General features: G+C 41.6%; 1 protein-coding gene across 9 annotated transcripts in view; it reads right to left on the bottom strand.

Annotated features, from left to right (window-relative positions):
• The window catches only part of MEGF10 (multiple EGF like domains 10), a 320303-nt gene that overhangs the window by 11229 nt on the left and 286847 nt on the right, over positions 1–22227 (bottom strand). For all 9 annotated transcript variants that reach the window (XM_077911490.1, XM_077911492.1, XM_077911491.1 and 6 more), the window contains 9 exons: positions 17685–17831; positions 16368–16502; positions 15688–15816; positions 14017–14145; positions 11206–11334; positions 8943–9071; positions 6485–6721; positions 4831–4958; positions 3382–3505 (listed from right to left, as the gene is read on the bottom strand). In XM_077911490.1, coding sequence (XP_077767616.1) covers positions 3382–3505; positions 4831–4958; positions 6485–6721; positions 8943–9071; positions 11206–11334; positions 14017–14145; positions 15688–15816; positions 16368–16502; positions 17685–17831 — 1287 coding nt within the window. The remainder of the gene's footprint in view (positions 1–3381; positions 3506–4830; positions 4959–6484; positions 6722–8942; positions 9072–11205; positions 11335–14016; positions 14146–15687; positions 15817–16367; positions 16503–17684; positions 17832–22227) is intronic.

Here is a 22227-nt window from a genome sequence, read left to right as displayed (position 1 = left end):
TGCCTCTCTCTTTCTCTTTCATAAATGAATAAATAAATAAAATCTTAAAAAAGAAAAAAACTCTAGACACCAAGGCTGAAGTGAGCTTCCTTGGCTGGTAATACTTCACGCATATTGTCATCTACTGTAGCCAGGACAAGTTAGCACTTTCCATGATTCCACTGGGAAAGGACAACTGGAAGTTTCTGACTTTGAACTGTCCTTGACTCTACCCACTGTGTCTCCTCCTTTGGCTGATTTTAATCTGTATCCTTTGGCTGTGATAAACTGTAACCATGAGTATAACTCCTTACAGTACATTCTGTGAGTCATTCTAACAAATTATGGATTGTGAGGGTGGTCTTAGGGATTCTCACACTTTGTAAAGGGACCGCAAAAGGATAGGCAGGGCCTGTGGCATCTGAGAGCTCCCTATTAAGGAACTCTGTCTTTGCTACTCTGCCAGATTCACTTAGCTGTCTCCAAACTATAGCAAAGTCTTACTAAATGTCCATCTTGGTCTTAGTTATGCGATCGATAACATTCTCCAAGAGGCTAAGGGGAGGAGCAGCATGAGGTAGAGAGTAAATTAAGGAACAAGAGGGGCACTATGACACCAGCATCCCTGCCAGGTTCTCTCTGGGTGCTGTTTTAATGAGGGAGTAGGCGGGGTTCTTCATATAATCCCCCGTACGTTCCACTCTCTGGATAGATACTTTCAAATGCTTGGCTTAATCTAATTCATAACATGAACCACCACACGATCACTATCTATGTCACAGATGAACAGATCAGCCTCAAGAGGGTGATCAGCCCAGGGCCATATAACAGAACCAGGAATCAATCTCAGGGCTTTTGTGTCAGGTTCAGGGCTCCTTCAGACAACGTCAGCACAATATTTCCATCATTTAAAACACCTACATATTTCATCATCCACAGTGTGCCTTACCCTGTCCTTTGTAAGGCAAGACTTTTTCTGTGCAACAACTGTAGAGGGCCATTAAATGAAGAATTTCTCTGGGATGGGAACACATGAAGGAGACTCAGAATTTGTGATGATGATTTTACATTCTCAACAATCAGGCCTGGAGGTCTTAGAAGAAAAGCAGGGAAGTTCATATGTGACCACTGCAGTGACTGTGTTCTAGAGTCTCCAGACCAAGTGTAGCAGGTAAACATGGAATAAGAGAACTTTTCTCTCATTAGTGCCAGGTACGTACTTTATTAACATCAATTCATGTATTTCTTGAGCGACATTATTCACGTAATGTAGACTTAAAAATTTTTTTCTCTGATGTTAAGTGATTTGACCAATGAGTATACTGTGAATCTGGTATATAAATGACTATGTTCAGAAATATACAGCTATTTGATAATGTTGATATAGAGTGCAGACAAAAGTTAAGAATTTGTATTCATTTTCCTACTTTAACTTTTGCATTTTTACAGTAATAGGGGATTCCAGAGCCCTTACGGATTGGTTCCTTCCTCTGGCTCAGGTGATTTGGCATATGTAGTATTCATAGAAAAAGCAGGGGAGGAGTAGTTGGAATATGAACTTTGAGACCTGGCTTTAACCTCTTCTTTCCATGAAATCCTGGGCAATAGAGTTAATCTCTCTGTGCTTCCCAGTTTATTCCTCTATAAAACAAGATTCACAGAAGGGCCCGCCCTTCTGTAGGGTTGTCAGATTCAGTGAGTAAAACAAAGTAAGGCACAGCCAGGGTGGCTCAGAGGTTTAGCGCTGCCTTCAGCCCAGGGCCTGATCCTGGAGACCTGGGATTGAGTCCCACGTCAGGTTCCCTGCCTACTTCTCCCTCTGCCTGTGTTTCTGCCTCTCTCTCTCTCTCTCTGTCTTTCATGAATAAATTAACAAACAAACAAACAAAAACAAATAAGGACGGTGCAATTTGAATTTCAGAGAAACAACAGATAATTTTTAGGGTAAGTATGCCCCATGCAACTTTTGGGATATATTTATACTAAAAATATTTGTTGTTTCTCTGAAATTCAAATTTAACTGGGCTTCCCGGTCACCCCATCATCAAATAAATACAAATGAAAGGGTTTGCTACCCATAAGGTAATGCACACATTTGTTATGGCATCATCAAGCTCCTCCCTGAAATTTGGCAACTGCTTGGCAATGGCACAGTTCACTCAGTGGGGTATCACACCAGGTCTTTAAGGGTGGTCCAGGAGGCCCCACCCCCTTTTCAGGAAGGTCACGAGATCAAAACTATTCTCATAATAACACAATGACATTATTTGCTGATTTCACTTTTGTTCTCACTCAAGTGTGTGGTGGTTTTCCAAGAGCTGCACCACTGATTAAATGGGGGAAGCAGATATGAAACTTGATCTTCTCTGAAGCCAGATATTAAAAAGACCTAAAACAGTGCCATTCTTCTCACTAATTTGTTTTTGTTTTAGAAAGTGTAGTTCTCTATTCTTTTTTTTTTTAAGATTTTAAAAATTTATTCATGAGAGACACACAGAGAGAGGCAGACACAGGCAGAGGGAGAAGCAGCCTTCCCGCGGGGAGTCCAATGTGGGACTCCATCCCAGGATCCTGGGATCATGACCTGAGCGAAATGTAGACACTCAACCACTGGGCCACCCAGGTGCCCCATATAGTTATTTTTTTCATAAAAAAAGTGTTTTATATTATCATGAAACTAGACTACTGTTATTATAAACAAAGAAATAAATAATTATTTTAAATAGTCTCAGTTTTAACTTGTAACATAGTGAGCATCAACAGATATAACCCATATTGAAAGAAGCTCTTCAGCATTCTCGATTACTTTCACGAAGGGGTCCTGATCCAAAATGTTCCAGAAACACTGACCTACTATGTTCCTGTTGATATCTTTATTTCTTCACCTAAAGGGGAAAGGGAGCCTCAAGTATGGGTGCTCCTTATTAAAAGAGAGCAAAAAGTAACACATTTCCTGGTACCACCCAGACAAGATTCAAATCCCAGCTCTACCATTTAATAGGCTTTGAGACTTTTCTCAAGTGACTTGACCTCTTTGTAACTCAGTTTCTCAACTGTAAAATGGACATAATGGTGACAATAATAGTACCTACTTAGCAGAGTACTTGTGAGAATCATCTAAGTTAATGTATGTAGAGTTAGAATGGGAGCTACCAGTAGACAGAGATTCATGTGTCTCATTATCAATTCCTGGTACACACTAGGACCTTATTAAATGTTTGTGGGATGAATAAAGTGCCTAAGACAGTAATAAGCCCCATACAGACATTATGTAAAATTTTATCATTCTGTTTTTTTGATGCATATTTCCAAAAGGTTGCTTTGGCATATCATAAATCTATGACTATCCAAGGTGACTAAAAGATAAAGGAAGTTGTTGAGGATGGATATTGGGGAACTTGCCAAGCTCATTAAGGTAGCCGCCATGTTTCCAGTCTGCTGGCAATGTTCCCGTGCAGTCTGCCACTGGGCCTCTCTTCCCAGGATTCACATTTTTCAGATTCACAAACAGCTGATTGTTCTTTGACTGTTAAAAATAGAGACCATAAAAGATGTAAAGAGAGAATACCACGTGGCACAGCACAATGTTGTCAATGTGGGGAAAGCATGTCCATGGCATGGATCAAAAGCTTGTGCTTCAATGAGGTGGTCCAGAGGGGCAGAGGTGACAACTGGTTGGGTCTTAGAGGGCAGCAGGAGTACACGTGCATTGGCCCGAACTATTCCCCTCCTGCCTCAAATTCTTCATTTCACTTAGTCACTCTGTGCACATTAGACTTTACTTGAGTTAATGTATGTGGAACTTTGAATGGAAAAGTTAAATTCTTGGTTTGGGCTCTCCTGTCAAACACTATAATTTTTTCTGAGTCACCAGTGACTCTGGGCCATTTCCTTAACTATATATGTGAGGATAAGATTGTGTACTTTGCCTCCTTCCCTGAAAACATAGGAGAACAAATGCAACGATGAATATGAAAGTCTCTGGGAAATGTGAAATGCTATTTAACTATTAGGCCCTATAATTAAAATTCAGCTTCATTAATATAATTGCAACTGAATTAATTTAATTAGCTTGGTTTTCCTCTAGTAGCTACAATGAGACAATGGAGATTGGAAATATAATTTGGGACAATTGGAAGGAAGACATGTTTGGGATTTCAGAGCATTCTAGAGGATACTGAGAGGGAGGTGAATGGTACTAGAAGAGCAGCCCTGGGGGTCCAACACCTCTGTGTGTCTATAAAATGAGGATAACAATCACTCTTGATTCACAGGATTGGTGTGAAGAGTAAATGAACTAATACTTGTAAACTGATTTGGAGTGCTTGACACATAGTTTCTATTTGATCATTTTTGACCTATAATAAGGCAATTTCATGTGGTTCAACCCAAATAAATGAATGTTGTTTTTGTTGGGAAAGGACACATGGCCCTTAAAGGGCATTAGAAGACAGCTGGTCAGAAAAGACAAAAGAAAGGACCCAGGATGGAGTCTGCTGAGGTCTGCTATGAGACATCATTTTCAAGCCTCTGCAATATGAGAAACATTTTTCCAAAGAAGTACACTGGAAACAGTGCAAATTGGAGACAAGGAGACCATGGCTGGCACTGCAGCTGCCTCCCTCACGAACTGGGGAACTGTGTTTTGAGGTGAATCATATTGTCTGCTGCTGGAGTTTTTCACCAGTAAACTTGAGATTCTAACATCCACCCAGAAAATTGGAGGAATCAAGGAGATAAGAGATATAAAGTGCCTAGCACTGCATCTGGCAAACAGCAGCTGTCCCAAACGCTTGTTCCTTTCCTCTCTCCCTTGCCGACCTTTGGGGACTGGGAAACCCTTCCTCTCACCTTTGCGATGGTCATCCTGTCCCTGTTGTTGACATGAGGGGATGTGGCGCACTGGGTAAGTGTGTGGTAACTGGGGTTAGTGAAGTAATGGCTGTTAGCACTTCCACTGTTGCTGTGGGGAAGGGTTTCTGTAAGAAGAGAAGGAAACGGTTAAGGCAACAGGCTCCCCCAAATCTGTGCAGATAAAAGGGAAGCAAAATAACCAGAACAAACGCTTGTACCGCTTCCATATCACAGGCTGGGCAAAATCCTCTCCTGCCCAAGACACTCAGTAAAGCTTCGAGAAGCAGCAGGTGTCTGCCTTCCTCCCTGCCTCCTGAAAAGTGTACAAGTGTCCTCAGACAATCCCTCTTTGCTTTGGGGCTCATACACCTGGGGAGCCATCACTTTGAAGCTACTTCTGTTGTAACTTGGCTCTTTTTTTATTTTTAGACACTTAAGCTCTCTTCATAATATTCTGTGTTAGAAATGCACTATTAAGTAAATCGACTGCTTTAGGTATTCCCCTAGAATCAGTGTATTTATAAACATGTAACCCATCTGAAATCCTGCAGTAATTTTCCAAAATAATAGATACTTTAAGTGTTCAAATTCCTTAATTGAAGCGATTTCCTCTTTTTTCCTGTACTTCTCCTCCTCCTCCTCCTCTTCCCCCTTGAGAGAGCAAGCGTGCTCAGGAGCGAGGTGGGGGTAGGGGCAGAGAGAGAGAGAATCTTAAGCGGATCATGCTCAATGGCATGGCTCGACCTCACAACCCTGAGATCATGACCTGAGACAAAGTTAGGAGTTGGACACTTAACTGACTGAGCCACCCAAGCTCCCCAAAGTGGTTAGTTCCTCTGGTGAATGAGTATGTCACTTAAAAATTTACATTTATAGAGGCTTGTGACAGAAAGATTTGAAAGAGTTTTCTAAAGAACATCTTTGGTTCTTGTTAATACTACACAACTGATTATTATAGAACTTTGATGCTCTGTAGTTAATGATTTGTATGGGCTCAGGGACAGGTTAGAAGATACCATGTTAAAATACCAAGGCCAGGGGTGCCTGGGTGGCTCAGTTGGTTAAATGTTGGTTTTCATCTCAGGTCATGATCCCGGGGTCCTGGGACTGAGCCCCACATCAGGCTCCCTGCTCAGCAAGGAGCATGCTTCTCACTCTCCCTCTGCTGTCCCTCTGCTTGTACTCTTTGGCTTTCTCTCTCTCGCTCTCTCTCTCTCTCTCTCTGTCAAATAAACAAAATAAAATCTTAACAACAAAAACAAAAATTAAAGCCCAATGCCAGGGACAGAAGACCTGGTCCTCATCCTTGATCTGCTCCATGACCTTATCAAACTTACGGGTGCCTCCTCCTCTCCGCTCCCAGTCCCCAACATATGACAAAAGCTTAGATGCCCAGCAGAGCTTCCACCAGATTGAAATTCCCAAGGTCTAAAGCAACCTCATGATGAATCCAATTCAAAAGCCCTCATAGAAGACAACAATGATGATTTTACTACTATTGACATATAAAGCACATCTGTAACAATGTATCTTTTCCAAACATAAAATCTTCTCAAGGCTAATGGACAGCACAGCCGAATGCTCAGTTTCAAAGAACCAGGATGAACCCTTCCTTTTCAAGGAGTAAGATGGCTCTAGGGATCAGTCTTACCTGAAATGGTATAGTCTGCATTCATGACCCTCAGGGCAGGGGTGTAGGTAACTGCAGGCATGCTTGATTCCTTTCCCTTTTGCTTCTGTCTGTAAATAATGAACAACGCCAGGAGGAAGAGAACAACCAGTACAAGAATGATGATGCCCACGATGGCTCCGATCTGGTAGGAATTGGCAGGGAGAGCTGTACTGGTCCTGCTTAAGCTGTTCAGATTTCCAACGATAATGACTCCAGCTAGGAGAAGGAGAAGAGATCTGAGTCAGGATGACAATCTGCTGGATAGACGTTTGAACTCTTATTTACAACATTCTCTCACTGTGCTAATGCAGGGATGTTTTCAGTTCTTGAAATGTTAATTTAGAAACTTTTAGAAACTGCAGGAAGGAAAAACAAACATTCTCCACTTGCGGATGTTGTTGGCTCATCTGTGTCCAGAAAAAAAGCTGCTCTAAGCCTCAGAAATGACACTGGATTTCCTGACCCCAAGGACTTTACAGTAGGGTTGGGGAGCTTCTCACATAAACACTAAGAAACACTTAGACCAGACCAGGAATTCACTGGATGTAATAGTTTATCTACCATGCTTTATTTACTAAACAGTAGTAAACTTATGAAGGGCTAACTTCTCAATGCTTTGACTGCTTGACTTCATTTTATGTCTACCTTTAGCATTTCTCAGGGCAATTCTCCTCCAAGCAAGGGCAACTCCATTGTAAATCTGGTCCAAGATGAGGGCCTGCCTTATCCTAATTTCAGTGGGCTTTCTAACCCTGGGAGATACTGCTCTGTGCAGTTATTTTCTATGACAGAAAGGTGTGTCCCAGGAACACCTGACAACATCACCCTGAAAGCTTACTCATTACAATTTAAACTTTAGCTTTACATGTTTCTTTCACATGTTCCATCTGATGAGGACAGCGAAGATATGCACTGTGAGTCAAGAAACCGGACATTTAAAAAAGTTGATCCAGAGATCCTGATTTTCCCTTCAAGCACTTAGGCTAGAGTTTCAGCACCTATAAAGAAAGAAACTAGCCTCCAAGCAGGGGCTTCCGGCTCAAACATCCCTGTGACTTTATGATTCTAAGGGTTAGACATCCTTCCTAGACAGCCTGCCCTGAAATGCAGAGCACCAAAGTCAGTGCCATGTGACCACAGGCATGTGTCATAATGATGTGACTGTGGAATATAACATCCTATTGTCAGGACAGACAAATATAAATCGTGAAAATGTAGAAGTTACTTAATAAAAGAAAATGAAATAGGAATGCCAATATAGTACACACTTGAACATGATGGCACCTATAACTCTACGACTTTTCTAAAGTCCCTACAGCCCATGTGTGGTTACCTCCTGAAAAGAGCCACACACCTCAGGAGCTCTCTGGTGGCCATGCTTCAGAACCATCAGAAGAACTTTCTACGAGGCCCCATCCATCCCAGAATCAGAATTGCTCACATGCCATTATGTATAAGACAACGATTCTCAGGTTATTGTGATACACACCCTAGTTAAAAACCACTGGCACACATTTTTCAAAAAGTTAAACATATAATTATCATATGAGCCAGCCATTCTACATCTATAAATTTGCCTAAGACAAATAGAAGTATATCTCCATACAAAGACTAATATACTGTTGCTATTATTGGTAATAGTCCAAAACTGGAAACAATTCAAATGTCCATCTAGAAGTGAAAGAGTAAAGAAAATATGATATATCCATGCAATGGAATACTATTTAGCAATAAAAATAATTGAAGCATTGATATATACAACAGCATGGTTCAATCTCAAAATAATTATGCTAAGCAAACAAAATCAGACAAAAAAAAAGAGTACAGTGTGATTCGATATACATGAAATTCTAAGCAATGCAAACTTATCTGTAGTGACAGAAACCAGATCAGTGGTTACCTGGTATCCCAGGGGCAGTGACAGGGATGGGCATAAGGTAGCATTTGAGGGTGATAGATGCATTCACCATCTTCATTGTGGTTGTGGTTTCATGGGTGGATATGTCTGTCAGATTTTATCAGGTTGTACACTTTATATTGTATGTGTGTGATGTATATATACGTATATGTACTGGTGTACATGCGTTGCTTTTTATAGGTTAGTTATACCTCAATAAAGGTGAAAGCATTGAAGGCACAGTTCATGAGCTGTGGAATCAGACAAACCTGGCATCTAAGCCCTGGCCTACAAATAGCTATGTATTATACATTAGTGGTGCAACCTTGGGCAAATTACTCAGCCTCTCTGAGCTGTAGTTTTCTTACCTGTAGGATAGCAATGATAAGGCATCCATCTGGCAACTAAATAACCAGCTAGGACTTTGGAGTGTCCGGAGAAGGATTTCATCAGATAATGTAGGTGCAAACACTTAATGTTGGCTGGTACATGGTGGTTACACAATTCGAGACACTAGATATCATTTACTAGTGTCCTTACCTTGATCACACCGTGCCCCCTTCCAGCCTGGGCTACAGTAACAAGTCCCAGTGATATGGTCACAGGTGGAGTTGTTCAGACAGTCACATATCTGGCGACAGCCATAGCCATATGTTCCCGCAGGGCATTCTGAGAAGGAGATGAAAGTCCAGCGTAAGCTCTCCAGCCTCAGGAATCTGGGCAAGGCTGTCTCTTACTATCTGATCCCATGTGTCTAGAGGGCAGCTCTTCCAGGAGATCACTGCACAGGCGGAACCACCCAGGAGGTCCTAGAGTTGGCCAGAATTCCCTGACCTGTGGTTGGACTCAGGCCAGGTGGCAGGAGGCCAGAGACTGAGTTCTTCACTCTTTCAGTTTTTATGTACCACTGCCCTGAGGGGTAAGTAGAGAGTCTGGAGAACCCAAGAGAACTGATGAAGATCATCAGCAAGGGCAATCTGAGATGACCCCACCAGATAAAATAGTGAGACAGAAGACTGAAGAGTATAATCCAGACATGCATCCTTAAGAACATGAGCATTTTACTGACGGCTCAGGGACACTCCTACCAGCGACCTGGATTAGCTGGGAGTAGGGGACAAGGGAGGGGAAAGTTTTGTTGATTTCCTAGGTAAGAACTTCATTTCCCATAGAATGGCTCAAGATTGGGCTGTGCAGGTCAAAGCCTGAGAGGCTTAAATGGAGAGATTTTTATGATGCATTCCTAATAAGAGCTGGGTGTGGATTTCAGAGAAGAGTATAGGTGCGTCAAATCTAGAAATCATTCCCAAATACTGATGTTTTTTGTAAAGTGGGCAGCAGGGGGCAATATGCTGTTATTATTGGAGTTCTCTGAAAAACAGTGTTTCTGTTTACAAATGAGCATCAGGAGGGAGTTTCCAAAAATAGGAACATTTTGATTTGATGTTCAAAGTAATCACAGAAGGACCTAAGCAGCTTCTATCTAATAAGAATATAACTGGTCTGGCTTCCAAGTGAAAGTCAGTTTAGAGCCTGTTCTGGCTTCTATGCATATATATATATGCACATATGTTTAGACACTTATAGAGACAGACGCACAAAATTTGTATACACAAGGGGTGTGCAGGCAACGTGTGACTCATTGTGTGTTTCAGAAGGAAATGAATATCAGTACAAAACTAAAATTGGGCCATCTCTATCCAGGCTGATTCTGGGAGGTCACTCCTGTTATGTACTAGACAGGAAGATACGCAAAAATATTTCCAGGGTTCAGCACACAAGACTGAGACAACCTGGCTGTCCAGGGGTGCTGTGAGGTGCTGCTGGGGTGGAGAGAGGGTGATCTTTTCTCATCAAAGTCCTATCATGCTGAACAACCTTTCCAGGCCACATTGCTCCTATGGGCATGTAATCTTTGCTACATCCTACCCAGGAGTGCCCCCTCTGATAAGCCAGAAAGATCTGGCCCCTTTCCTGTCATCTATGATAAGAGGGTGATCCCCAGACAGCTCTAAGACCCTATTTATTCATTCTGAATATTGAATGAAAGTCACAGAGTACAGGAAAAATAGACTACATTGAAATACTCGGTCTAACACTAATTTTCTTATAACCCTGCAGAGGCATAGCTGTAGGGGTGGAAATGGCAAAGCCAAGATGCGTAATTGCAACATGGCATATTCTTCTAGAATGGGACTTTTACAATACAACATTTTAAGGCAATATATTGTCTTGAAGATTGTAAAGACTGAGATGAGAAGTTGCTAGGGGAAACAATATAGAAGTACTATCTAGAGAAAGTTGTCAGAAGGGGGGCAACGTTTACATGGACCTGGTTCCACACCCACAGCAGGGCTGGGAGCCCGCCTGCCTCCTGTGCACTCAGCCTGGCCCCAGAGAAGCCACTCGCATCCAGTGTGCAGCCCGGGCTCTGCCTCTGTCCTGAAAAAAACCTGACTGGCTCTTAAAGCTCTGAGCAGTTACGTTCCAAAAATAAGCAAGAGAGTTAGAGCCAGGGTGAACAGATGGAAAACTTGAATTCTGTCTTCATCCTTGAAGGCACACCCCCTCCACCCAGAGCACTGATTACTTACCCAGAAGAAGTTTGAGAGAAAAGACAGCTGGCAAGGACCCCAAGGTGGCCAGGTCTCTGGGAGGGGGAATAGTCAACCGTGCTGGTCAGTGACCAGCCATCAGTTCAAACAATTTAAAAGTTGCAGATGCTGCCTTCCTATTTTCAGGCATGTAGGAAAACTGATTCTAGGGGAAAATACCACCAGACACATCATGCTCTCATACTCACTCTGTTCACAGTGCTTCCCCATGAACCCAGTGCGGCATGTACACTGCCCAGAGATGTGGTCACAGTCAGCTCCATTCTGACACTGACATATCAACGCACAGTCCTTTCCGTAAAAACCCAGGGGACATCCTGTGCAGGAGGGAAGGACAGTAGAGTCAGGAGGCTGTGTGGTGGGGGATGAGGGGAGGACATTCTTGCTTCCAATTGTTTGTGTTTAAACCTGAAGGATGCTGAGCTACTGGAGAGTGTATAAAGACAATAACACAGATCTCAGCTTGTCACAAAGCCTTCTTTGAAGTCCCAAGATGGGGCTCTTGCAAGGAGGTCATAATTCATGAGCGGGAAGCAGAATAATTCCACACCTGACAGTTTAACCATTGCTAGTGCTCTGAAATCAAGACTAGTGTTATTTTTCTTTTTAAAGATTTTATTTATTTATTTATTTATTTATTTATTTATTTATTTATTTGAGAGAGAGAGAGAGAGAGAGAGAGAGCATGAGCAGGGGCAGTGGGAGAGGAAGAAGCAGGTTCCTTGCCAGGCAGAGAAGCCTATGCAGGGCTCGATCCCCAAACCCTGGGATCATGACCTGAGCCGAAGGCAGATGCTTAATCCACTGAGCCACCCAGGTGCCCAAGACTAGTGTCTTCTAACAAAACCCCCCAGAAATATGGGGGCCTTTCTTGTATTCTTTCATTTAACTATTAGACTCCTAGACTCCAATGCCATGGACTGAAATGAGTATTTTATATTAAAATTACTGGTATGCCTTTACTTAAAGTGCAGAATGTCTCTATGTTGGCTACTAGCCCTGTCCACTGTATCTGTCACAAATTTATATACTATTATGTCTTTCACCAAATGTGTAGTGGAATGCTAAACTTAAAAAAAATAAAAAGAAAAACCCTATATATCATAGGTGCTTCATAAAAAAGTAATAAACCTTACACTGCTGTACGATATTCAAGACAAAGACCTCTGGGGCCTTTGCGCTGAGGACACGCACAAGCCCTGTGGGCTGTCCTGGGACAGGAGCTGCTTTGCGAAGGTGTTTCAGGGCTCCCTGGCATAATGAAAGCTTCATTACAGGCTGTTTCCATGGCCATTTCTAACTATTATAAGGGATTTTTATTTTCTCTTTTTCTTCTAGAGGTTTTAACAAAAGTTCAACTTTCAAGAAACAGAGGTACAGCACAGATGCCAGCATGCAATGACCACTACCATTGCCGTGTTTTTATTTAGCACCTACTTGGGGCCAGATGCTTTCCATGTGTCCTCTCACTGAATCTTATAGTAGCCCAGAAACACAGCAGTGGATATTCCTCCCTATAGATGGGAACTAAGCCCCAAGTGCCCTAAGTCTCAGAGCCGGCAAGTGGCGGGCTGACAGGGCCATGATACAAATGCAGGCAAGTCTGGCTCCAGATCCCACGTTCTCCCCACTGTCCTGTGCTACGTCCACTTAGAAAGGTCCTCCAATTGAAACAGATCCAAATTTTGGAATAATAAACAATAACTTACAAGCACTTTTCTCTAACGAGCTTGAAAACCTTTCTGTATATACAATCTTGGCAGATTATGCTCGGGACAACCTCTCTTCTTGCCAAATCTCCCTTTTGAATCATGGCTCAAGGTCTACACCCTCTTCCAGAAAGTTCCAAAACGCTTGTTCAGACTCTTCTCTAATTATGTTCTCTAATTACTATTAAGCAAGAGTGGCCTAATTTCTGACCCATCTTTCTTTCTCAGCTCACTTCTGTGGCTTAAAATGATATATTATTATTAAAAAAGTTTAAAAAGAATAAATTATAAATTTGTATTAATAATAAACCATGTTTTCCTGCCTTGTCTCCTTTATTCATTTGAAGGCAAGAGGACAGAGAATAGTCTTTTTTTCCCGACATTGCTGAGCTGTAGAGTACTTTGCACATTATATCCTATGATGGTAAAACTTCATAGAAGAAGAAATTGTTAAGGACACTATGGGATACAAAATGGAAAAAAGAACTAGTGGTTCTTAGAGCATCATCCCAGACTGGCATCACCATGTGGAAAGTTGTGAGAAATGTGAATTCTCAGGTCCCACCCCAGACCCAGTGAATCAGATGCTCTGGGAGTGGGGCCAGAGCAGTCTTGTGTTTACTGAGCCACCTGGTGATTCTGAAGCTCACTCAAGTTTGAGAACCACAGAATGCAATCTTCTCCAAGAGCACACATTACGTTAGGGAGTGAGGCTTGTCATCTTCACTGCTTTTCTAGTCGCTGTCACTTACCCCAGCCTTTGTGCTGTAAGAATAATTGACAGGGTGTATATTCATGTGATGACCACCCCAATTTGAAAAGTTATACAGAACATTTTCATCGCTCTCCATGCACCTTCCTAATCAATAATCTTAACACATCGATTTGTTTTTGATCTTCATAGAAAGGAATCTCATACTAAAAACAGCATATGTATGTGTGTGTATATATATATATATATATATATATATATATATATATATATATAAAACATATGTATATATAAATGATAAGGAGTTTGGTGCATCTAAACAGGGTCTGGTTAAAGGAGAGTTAGGAAGGAAGCTGTATACCATCACATATAACACCTCTCTACCTCAGTGTCCTGATATGACATATGGATAGAAAACTTGAAACGGGACAGCTCATAACCACACAGAGAGATTTAGATGTTTAGCAGTCATCGGGGAAATGAAACACTCCAATGCCAGAAGTCCTGGCTGAGCTCAGCTCGTGCACCCTCATGGGGTGCGGGTCCCCTGGGTGAGCCTCGGAAGGCTTGTTGCTTACTCTGAGTGCAGTAGAGTCCGGTCCAGCCAGGAGTGCATTTACATTCCCCGTCGTATGCACTGCAGAACGCCCCATTGTGGCAGTTGCACGTGTGGATGCAGTTTGGACCCCAATGCGCAGGAGGACAAGCTGAAACCACAGCATGCACGGAGAGTTCTGTTAGAGCCTGGAGGTCAGCACCCAGCAGAGAGAACTCCATCCTCTCACCACCTCTCCTAGCATGTGAGATATTAGCAGCATGCATCAGAACTAAGAAAGCACAGTGCTCCAAATGGGACTCATACCCAGATGCCAATGCTGACTGCACCAGCAACCATCATTACCAATGTTGTATTTGCTGACAGACCACAGAGCAGGTGGGCAAAGCAAAGGTTATCTTAAGTTTATAGATTTAGTTCCTTAATAAGTGCACATTGAGCTCTGTGTGCCCAGCACTGTTCTCGACACAAAAGAGATAGCAGAGGACGAGACAAGGTCCAGACCATCCTCTGACATCTTATATTTCTGTAGGGCAGGCAAACCAACTAGCCAGCCAGCCAGCCAATAAGAAAAAGCAGTGGCAATGAATACAATTAGAAAAAATAAAACAGGGTAATGGGAGACAAGAGTGACCAGAGCTACACAGGGAAGGATTCTCTGAGGAGAGGACATTTAAGCAGAGATCAGATAGGCAAATGATGTGACTTGAGAGAACCTAAGGGACCTGGTGTCACATAAGTCATGCACTGCCACTCTACTCCAGAGTTGTCACTAGAAACTTGTCTAAATTTTAAGGTTTCAATTATATGTTTACTCACAAAATCGGTTTATTCATTAAAAAAAAACAAAAACTCTTAATTGGATGGGACAGAAAATAACAAAACAGAATCGCTTGAGGTCACTGCCCAGTGAAAAGCAGTAAGAACTTCAGATAAAGTATCTGTGAAAGAAAATATCATTATGGGGTAGAATGAATTGATTTACAAAAATATACAAACAAAAAATGCAAAAAAACCTTTTTTCTTATAGTAATGCTTCAAGAAGATAACTGCTTAAAATGAGAACCACCATTATAGCAACATGAGACAATGGAGGTTAGCTGAACCTATTGTGGTGATCATTTCACAATATATACGCATTCAACCATCACACTGTGTGCCTTAGGCTTATACAGTGATGTATGTCAATTACTTCTCAATAAAACTGGAAGAAAAAAAGGAGGACCATCTATAATTTCTATTTGGTTACCCAATAAGGAATATGGCCCAATAAAGATAACATGTCTGAAGTAATTAAAAAAATGGAAAAAAATTCTACACAATTGTGTGTACCATTTTCGCCCAAGAACAATAATAGCTGACGCCTGAGGTCTGAAATAAAACTTAGAAAAAAAATGAAATAAAACTTAGAATGGCTTTTCTGAGTATAATACCCCCATTTTACAGAATAAGAATCACTGAAAAGTGAATAAGCAAAATGCTATCCTATTTAGGTTCTTTCTAAGACATTATTTGGATTTAACATAGGAACATTGCATAGAACAACTAATGGGGAAAAAGGCCACTTAAAATTAAAATACGGTATATCATAATTATTCATATATTATTTCTTGATTAGAGAAACACTCATACTTCAGTTCTAAGGACTCAGAAAACAAACAGATACAAATGGTTGTTCTCAAACGAGACTTACGTTGCGAGCAGTCACTGCCAATCCACCCTGGATAACACTGACAAGATCGGTCAATGGGGTTACAGGTTCCATTGTTTGTACAGGTACAAACTCCAGCACAGTTTTTCCCAAATCTGCCACTGGGACACACTGTGAAGATGTTATATAGGTCAGTAATATCCCTGGTTATAATGGGTTATAATAATAACCCATTATATCTCATCTCATGGAACTCTAGTCTTGGGGCAGGAAATAGCTTTGAAATCCATCCACCTAGATGCCCGTGTAGTGGCTGCTTCCACTCAACAGCATCCCTCATCTTGAATGGGCTCAGTTTTTACAGATACTTGAAGCCGAAGATTCTCATTAAGGCATCACAAACCAGGAGACATCATCACATTGCTAGAAACCTGACTTCATGGCATCTTGCTCAGGGAGTCAAAACCCTTCCCTGTATTGACTTTTCGTGGGAGGCTGTTTTCAATTAAAAGCGAAGAGTGACACAGCTCAGAGAATAAAGAGATTCTGCAGGAGCAGCAAGCCAGCTTTTCTGAAGCCCCTAGTCATCCCGTGCAGACCCAGCACACCAGAAGGCATGGATAGCTGACAGCTAACAATGTGTCCTCAGGGAAGCCTGAGGACAGACTGCATGTGGCCTGCCCATCACCGCACACCTCTTCAAAAACACTTGTGCACCTTACCTTCATTGCAGAGGGCACCTGTGAAGCCAGGCAAGCAGTCACACAGGCCTGTAATGTGGTGGCAGGGCCCACTGCTATGCACGCACTGCGGGCATGTCTGGCTGCAGCGATGCCCATAAAAACCAGGGGAGCAGACTGGAAATAGAACGGAAATTAACAGTTATCTTTCCTGAGATGTGTTACTCTCAAATTCCACATCATGATCTAGTTCTAGTTTGGGGCCAAAAAAAAATTTTTTTTAGCGATATTGAGAATTTTCCAAGTATAAAACAACCACCACCAAAGGAAGAAGGGTACTCTTGAATAATGAAAAGAAGCCACTAGACTGGATTGTCCAAGGGCAGGCACGTGTCTCAGTTCTCTCAATTTTCTCATTTATGGCCCTAGTTCACTTGTGGCATGGCACAGAACAAGGCTTGAAGAATTTTTGTTGAAGAAACAAATGAAAGGAAACACAGTTCTAAAAATCCCAAATAAATACTCTCAAGCCATGTGTCAATCCTTTATTTTTTAAGAGTCTTTAACCGGCAATAAATAGATCTCTGGTCTGCATTAAAAAGATTGTTCCTCCTCAACGTGGTGCAGATAAATGATGGTGATTGAAAAGTGAACAAGTATAAACTGCTACATAATTAGCTCCTTCTCAAGACATCACTAGGATTTAAATACAGGACAGGTGTATAGAGCTTTTAATGAAAAAAAAAAAGTCCAAAAAATCAGGATAATGTATCTTATATATTCTTTTCTTGATTGCATTTACTAAAAGATTTAGTAAAATCTTATAAGTCCTTTCTTAGCTTCGAAGTCTTATTGACCAATGTCAACAGCCCCCATTTTTAACTCTGCAGGGCTATTTTCCCCACAGCCACTGGCTGTACGATGACTAGCAGGATGTATGATTTGCCGCAAGGTTTGGCTGATGTTGACTTCTGGTAATTGAGGTAAGGCCAATGCCAAAATTGCTGAATCAAATATTTACAGGTCAATGGATTTCTGGAACACCATTTGCAAGATTTAAGGCAGGATCGAGAGACATATCCCGATGATGATGCCAATGAGGCATTGAAATCATTACTGAGAAGGAATGGCTAAAGCTCCATCTGTTAGGCTCGTCCTGAAGGTTGGAATGAATAAAGCTCTTGGGGCAGTGCTATCAAAGACAGCTCTGCAAGGGACACAGGGAGACCTATGATCGTCTCCTCTGCCCTCGACTGCGACAGAACAGCACCGAGTGCTGAGGGGTGGGACAGAGACAATAATTCTGCACACAGTGTCTGATAAGGGAAGGTAGACATCGCCATCTGATAAGACACTTACTTCTCTGACAGGTGGTGCCTCGGAACCCTGGCGCACACTCACAGATGCCATCGTCTGGGGAGCATGAAGCCCCATTTTTACAGTAGCAGGGCAGAGAGCAGTTGGGCCCCCAGCGCCCCTCAGCACACACGCTGTCGCAGTGGACACCTGAAACAACGCACATGAGCAAGGCTGAGTGAGAGGCAGTGTCGGCTCGTGCCTCTGGGATTCTACATCCCAGACATGGGGCCATTGGTCCCGCGTCCCAGACCCAGATTGTTGGTCATGGTCTCCAAGCTGAGTTATCCCAGGCAACAGTGAGCGAGGATGGTGTGAGGTTTAAAATTCACTTATATATGTCAATGCATCGTCATCTACTGTGTAATCACATATTGTGTCATCATAACATTAAAATAATCCCAGGATGATATTCTATGGAGGCATTAAACAATAGCAATAAACCAACTTTGTTATACTGATTTTCCTTTTTTTTTTTAGAAGGAGGGAGCAAATGGGAAGCCCAAGGGCTCTATTACAGGCAAAATTTATCAAAAAATACTTTAGCATTGAGACCCTCAGCAACCTCCCCCCCAATTCTTTATCTTTACAGAGAAATCAACAAAGTGTAAAAAAGATAAAAGAAAAGTAAAAAGTGCTTAAATTGTTGTACATAAAGAAAAAAACCTTCCTGGGATGCTTGGGTGGCTCAGTGGTTGAATGTCTGCTTTTGGCTCCGGAAGTGATCCCGGGGACCCAGGATCGAGCCCCACATCGGGCTCCCCTTGAGGAGCCTGCTTCTTCTCTGCCTGTGTCTCTGTCTTCTCCCTCTGCCTATGTCTCTGCCTCCTTCATGAATAAATAAATAAAATCTTAAAAAAATAAAATAAAAGAAAAAAACCTTCCCCTTCAGCAGACACCATCTTAAAACATTTTGATGATATATTGTATAGGATGGAAAAATACACTCATCTGTGCCACTAAATTCCTCTTTAAAAATTTCATCTGAGGGGATCCCTGGGTGGCGCAGCAGTTTGGCGCCTGCCTTTGGCCCAGGGCGCGATCCTGGAGACCCTGGATCGAGTCCCGCGTCGGGCTCCCAGTGCATGGGGCCTGCTTCTCCCTCTGCCTGTGTCTCTGCCTCTCTCTCTCTCTCTCTCTCTCTGTGTGACTATCATAAATAAATTGAAAAAAATTTTCATCTGATACTGGGCAGATAAAGGAAGAACATCACAACTGATGTTATTTATAGCTGTTGTCTATGTTATTGATTATTAGGATATTATATGTAGGTTTTTAACTCTCACCCTGGGAACAGAAACTCTACAGCTGGTCATGGATGAACAAATGCCTAAAGAAAACACAAGGAGGAGAAACCAAAGTTGCAAAAATAAAAATAAAACAAGGTTTTATTTGAGGTAAATAAAAGTCTCTTTGGTAAGTTTGTATTTGAAATACAACAGGCACCTCTTTCTTGTAAGTCAGAATTCTCCACAACTCAAAGACATGCTCTTTGCATTGAGAAGCAGTGAGTTATAATTAGTAGTGAACTGGCGACTGCTGGCTTCAGACCAAGTGAAAACACAGTAAGAACAAGCACGCACACACTCAGGGATTCCAGAATGCTATCACCACCCAGCACCACGGAAGCTGAGAAAGCTGTTTTGTACTGCAGTTTTTGCTTCAATGGCCCAACTTTAAAAAAGAGGCAGCCGCAAACCATAACGTGAACATTGCTAATTGGTATACAGTCATTTCTGCTGAGCCATAATTCTACTTTTGATTTGTTCCCATTTTCCTCCTGAAGTCTCCCACTTGGTAAAGGCTGTTAAGTAGGCATGAAAGCGCACAGACCTCATTGTGTCTAGCTTGAACTGACAATAGACTATTATTTGAGCTTGCACTGCTGGCTGAAGAAGGAGATCAGACCTGTCATAAGCTGACCAGGGTTTAAGCATTCCCTAAAGAATAAAAACACGGAATTTTGGCGTACTGTGATTTTTTTTTCTTGAGTTCATGAACATATGATCTTTTTTTTTTTTTAAACCTCTTCTGAAAAGAAACCTAAGGTGGAATGATATGCAAATGTTATGCTCATCAAATGTGATTTACCAGCTGTAGAGTTGTATCTGGTATTTTGACTGAAATCTGCAAGAGGCAGAGCATCAAACATACTGCAGAATAAGTCACTTCAAAGAGAGGCTGTAAAACTAAATTTTGTTTTGTGAATCTGAGGAAAGTATCAACAAAGGTAACCCCTTACAGGCTTCACTCTGTTCAAATTCAGGTCCTGAGCTCTGACTCCTATTTAATGGCAGCTAAGATGGGGACACCCACTTCACAGATATTCAGACAACCCTGGCCATTTTGGTTTGGAGCCATTCATGTAAATCCCAATTAGGACTTTGGAGAGTGGAAGCTGAGTTAATCTGAAAACTATCCTGAAAATTGGTCCTCATTTTTGGCACATTTTTGTTGGGTGGGAGCTTGAAGAAGGGTGGGATTTAGCCATTCATGGTGATTTGATTCATCAGCTACTTGCCAAATTTCTCCTTCACATTAAATAAATGCACTTAAGTTGGAATGGAGCACACTTTAGGTCAAAATTATCTGCCACTGTTTTACATTACAGATTATCATAATTTATATATGACTTAGCACATTCTCAATCAGAGTATGTTAAGAAAAATGATTCCAGGGCAGATTGGCAAACCTGAATAAAGTGATTCTTTATTTCATATCTGACTCCTCTTCCCTAATAGGTTTGTCCAGCTGGATAACATAACCATCTGTCATAATCAACTTTATCGAGGTAATTTTCATAGAGTAACAGGGCCCACGATATAGCAAAGAGATCCATTACAATGATATGCTTGTTTCACATGATTTACCCATGATTTCATTTCCAGAGAATCACAGGGAATTCTAGAGATCATCTATCAAATCTTCTGTCTCCAATTGTACAAGCATATTTCAACAGAAGCAAGCTTACTTTTAAAAATCTTTTATTTCAGGATTGCAAATAAGTCTTTCCTTGAAAAGTCAATTAAAATAATTCTATGACCAACTTCCCCTAAAATTCAATCCCTTTTCTTTTTCTCTATCATTAGTAAAAATGAGTCATCATTTTTCAGAGATTACTGCTTAATCTATTTGTAGACAAACAAAGTATGCCTCAGTGGGTAACTCTAGTAAAAAAGTTTGAAGCTGCATTTTTTTTCCTCTTGCTGTCCCATTTTCTGTTACTGCTACTCCTTGCCTTCAGAGCTCCGTGCCCTCCTGTTATCTTTCCTTTCATCTTATAGTCAGGAAAAGATAAGAGAAATTGATTACTGTTGAGTTATTACCTTCTCTCGAGAGTACTCATATTTTAAAGGAATACACATGTTAGAAGCCTAAGAAGTGAATCTCTAATTGTGAAATATTAAGGCAGTGAGGCTCACAGAGGGGGTAACTGGGTAATCACTTCGCTAGGTTACACTAGGTATATGGCTACTGATGTGACCTCTATGTAAGGTTAACCTTGCAGTAAAACTTTTTTCAGGATAGGGAATTTACATTTACTTTAACCATTTTTTGGAGTGTGTGTCATTCCTAAATTATTTCTGTTGATTTCACCCCAATCTTTGCAAACTTTGCTGGAGTCCTGCAAGACATTTTTTTTTCTGTTCCCTTTTTTATCAAAGACAGGGAAAAAAAAAAAGAATTCAACTTAATCAACATTCAAGGGATCCAGCGTCTATTGACTTGCTGGTGACAGGTTCTCTAAGAAAGACCTCCAACTGTAGAATGATAATGGTCCAGAATAGGCACATCTAACTCTGTCTGGGGATCATAGTCAGAAAAGGAAATACTTTGTGAAGGTTGACAGGGGTTCTAAGCTAATGGGATGGTGGGTATAAGGCTTATAAGTCCAAAGAAGCCCATACACGTTGAGGGCAGCTGAAACTGCGGCTGGGAAGAACAGGAGAGGAGTGTGGGCAGCCAGGCTGTGGCCACGGAGAGAAAGCCAAGAATGCCATGCTGTGGAGTGTGAGCTTCCCCCTTGGGGTTGACAGGGACCAAATGCACAATTAAGTAGGAGAAGCACATAATTAAATTTGTGGTTGGCAGGAGGGCAGAAGACAGTAAAAGGATGGTGAGCCTGGAAGAGAGAAGACCTGGGTCAGGTGGCTGTTTTACGTTATCCAGGTTAAAAAAAAAAAAAAAAAAAGGTAAACATGACAAGATCTTAAAATAAGTCATTGGCAGCTGGGATGCAGAGGAGGATAAATTCCAGGGAAATACAAGAGAGAATGGAAATGAAAGATCTGTACCTGTTCTTGTCCCCCCATATTCCATGCTGGGTAATGAATGAATTCTGGCAGCTTCATGAAAGAGATGGGGGTTTTGTTCACTACAGTGCCTAGCACATGGAGGATGTTAAAGATTTGTTGAATGCATCAATAAGCACAGTCCCTCTTTCCAACATGATATTCAGAATCATTTTCCAGCAACCATATAATTCTCTCCATCCCGAAAGAAGTGATGAGAAGCACACACAGACCAGGAAACCCAGCATCTTTCT

Source organism: Canis aureus, chromosome 10 (genome assembly GCF_053574225.1).
Source record: "Canis aureus isolate CA01 chromosome 10, VMU_Caureus_v.1.0, whole genome shotgun sequence".
NCBI classification, from domain to species: domain Eukaryota; kingdom Metazoa; phylum Chordata; class Mammalia; order Carnivora; family Canidae; genus Canis; species Canis aureus.
Note: the sequence above shows the minus strand (reverse complement) of the source record. Positions and strands in the feature narration are given on the sequence as shown.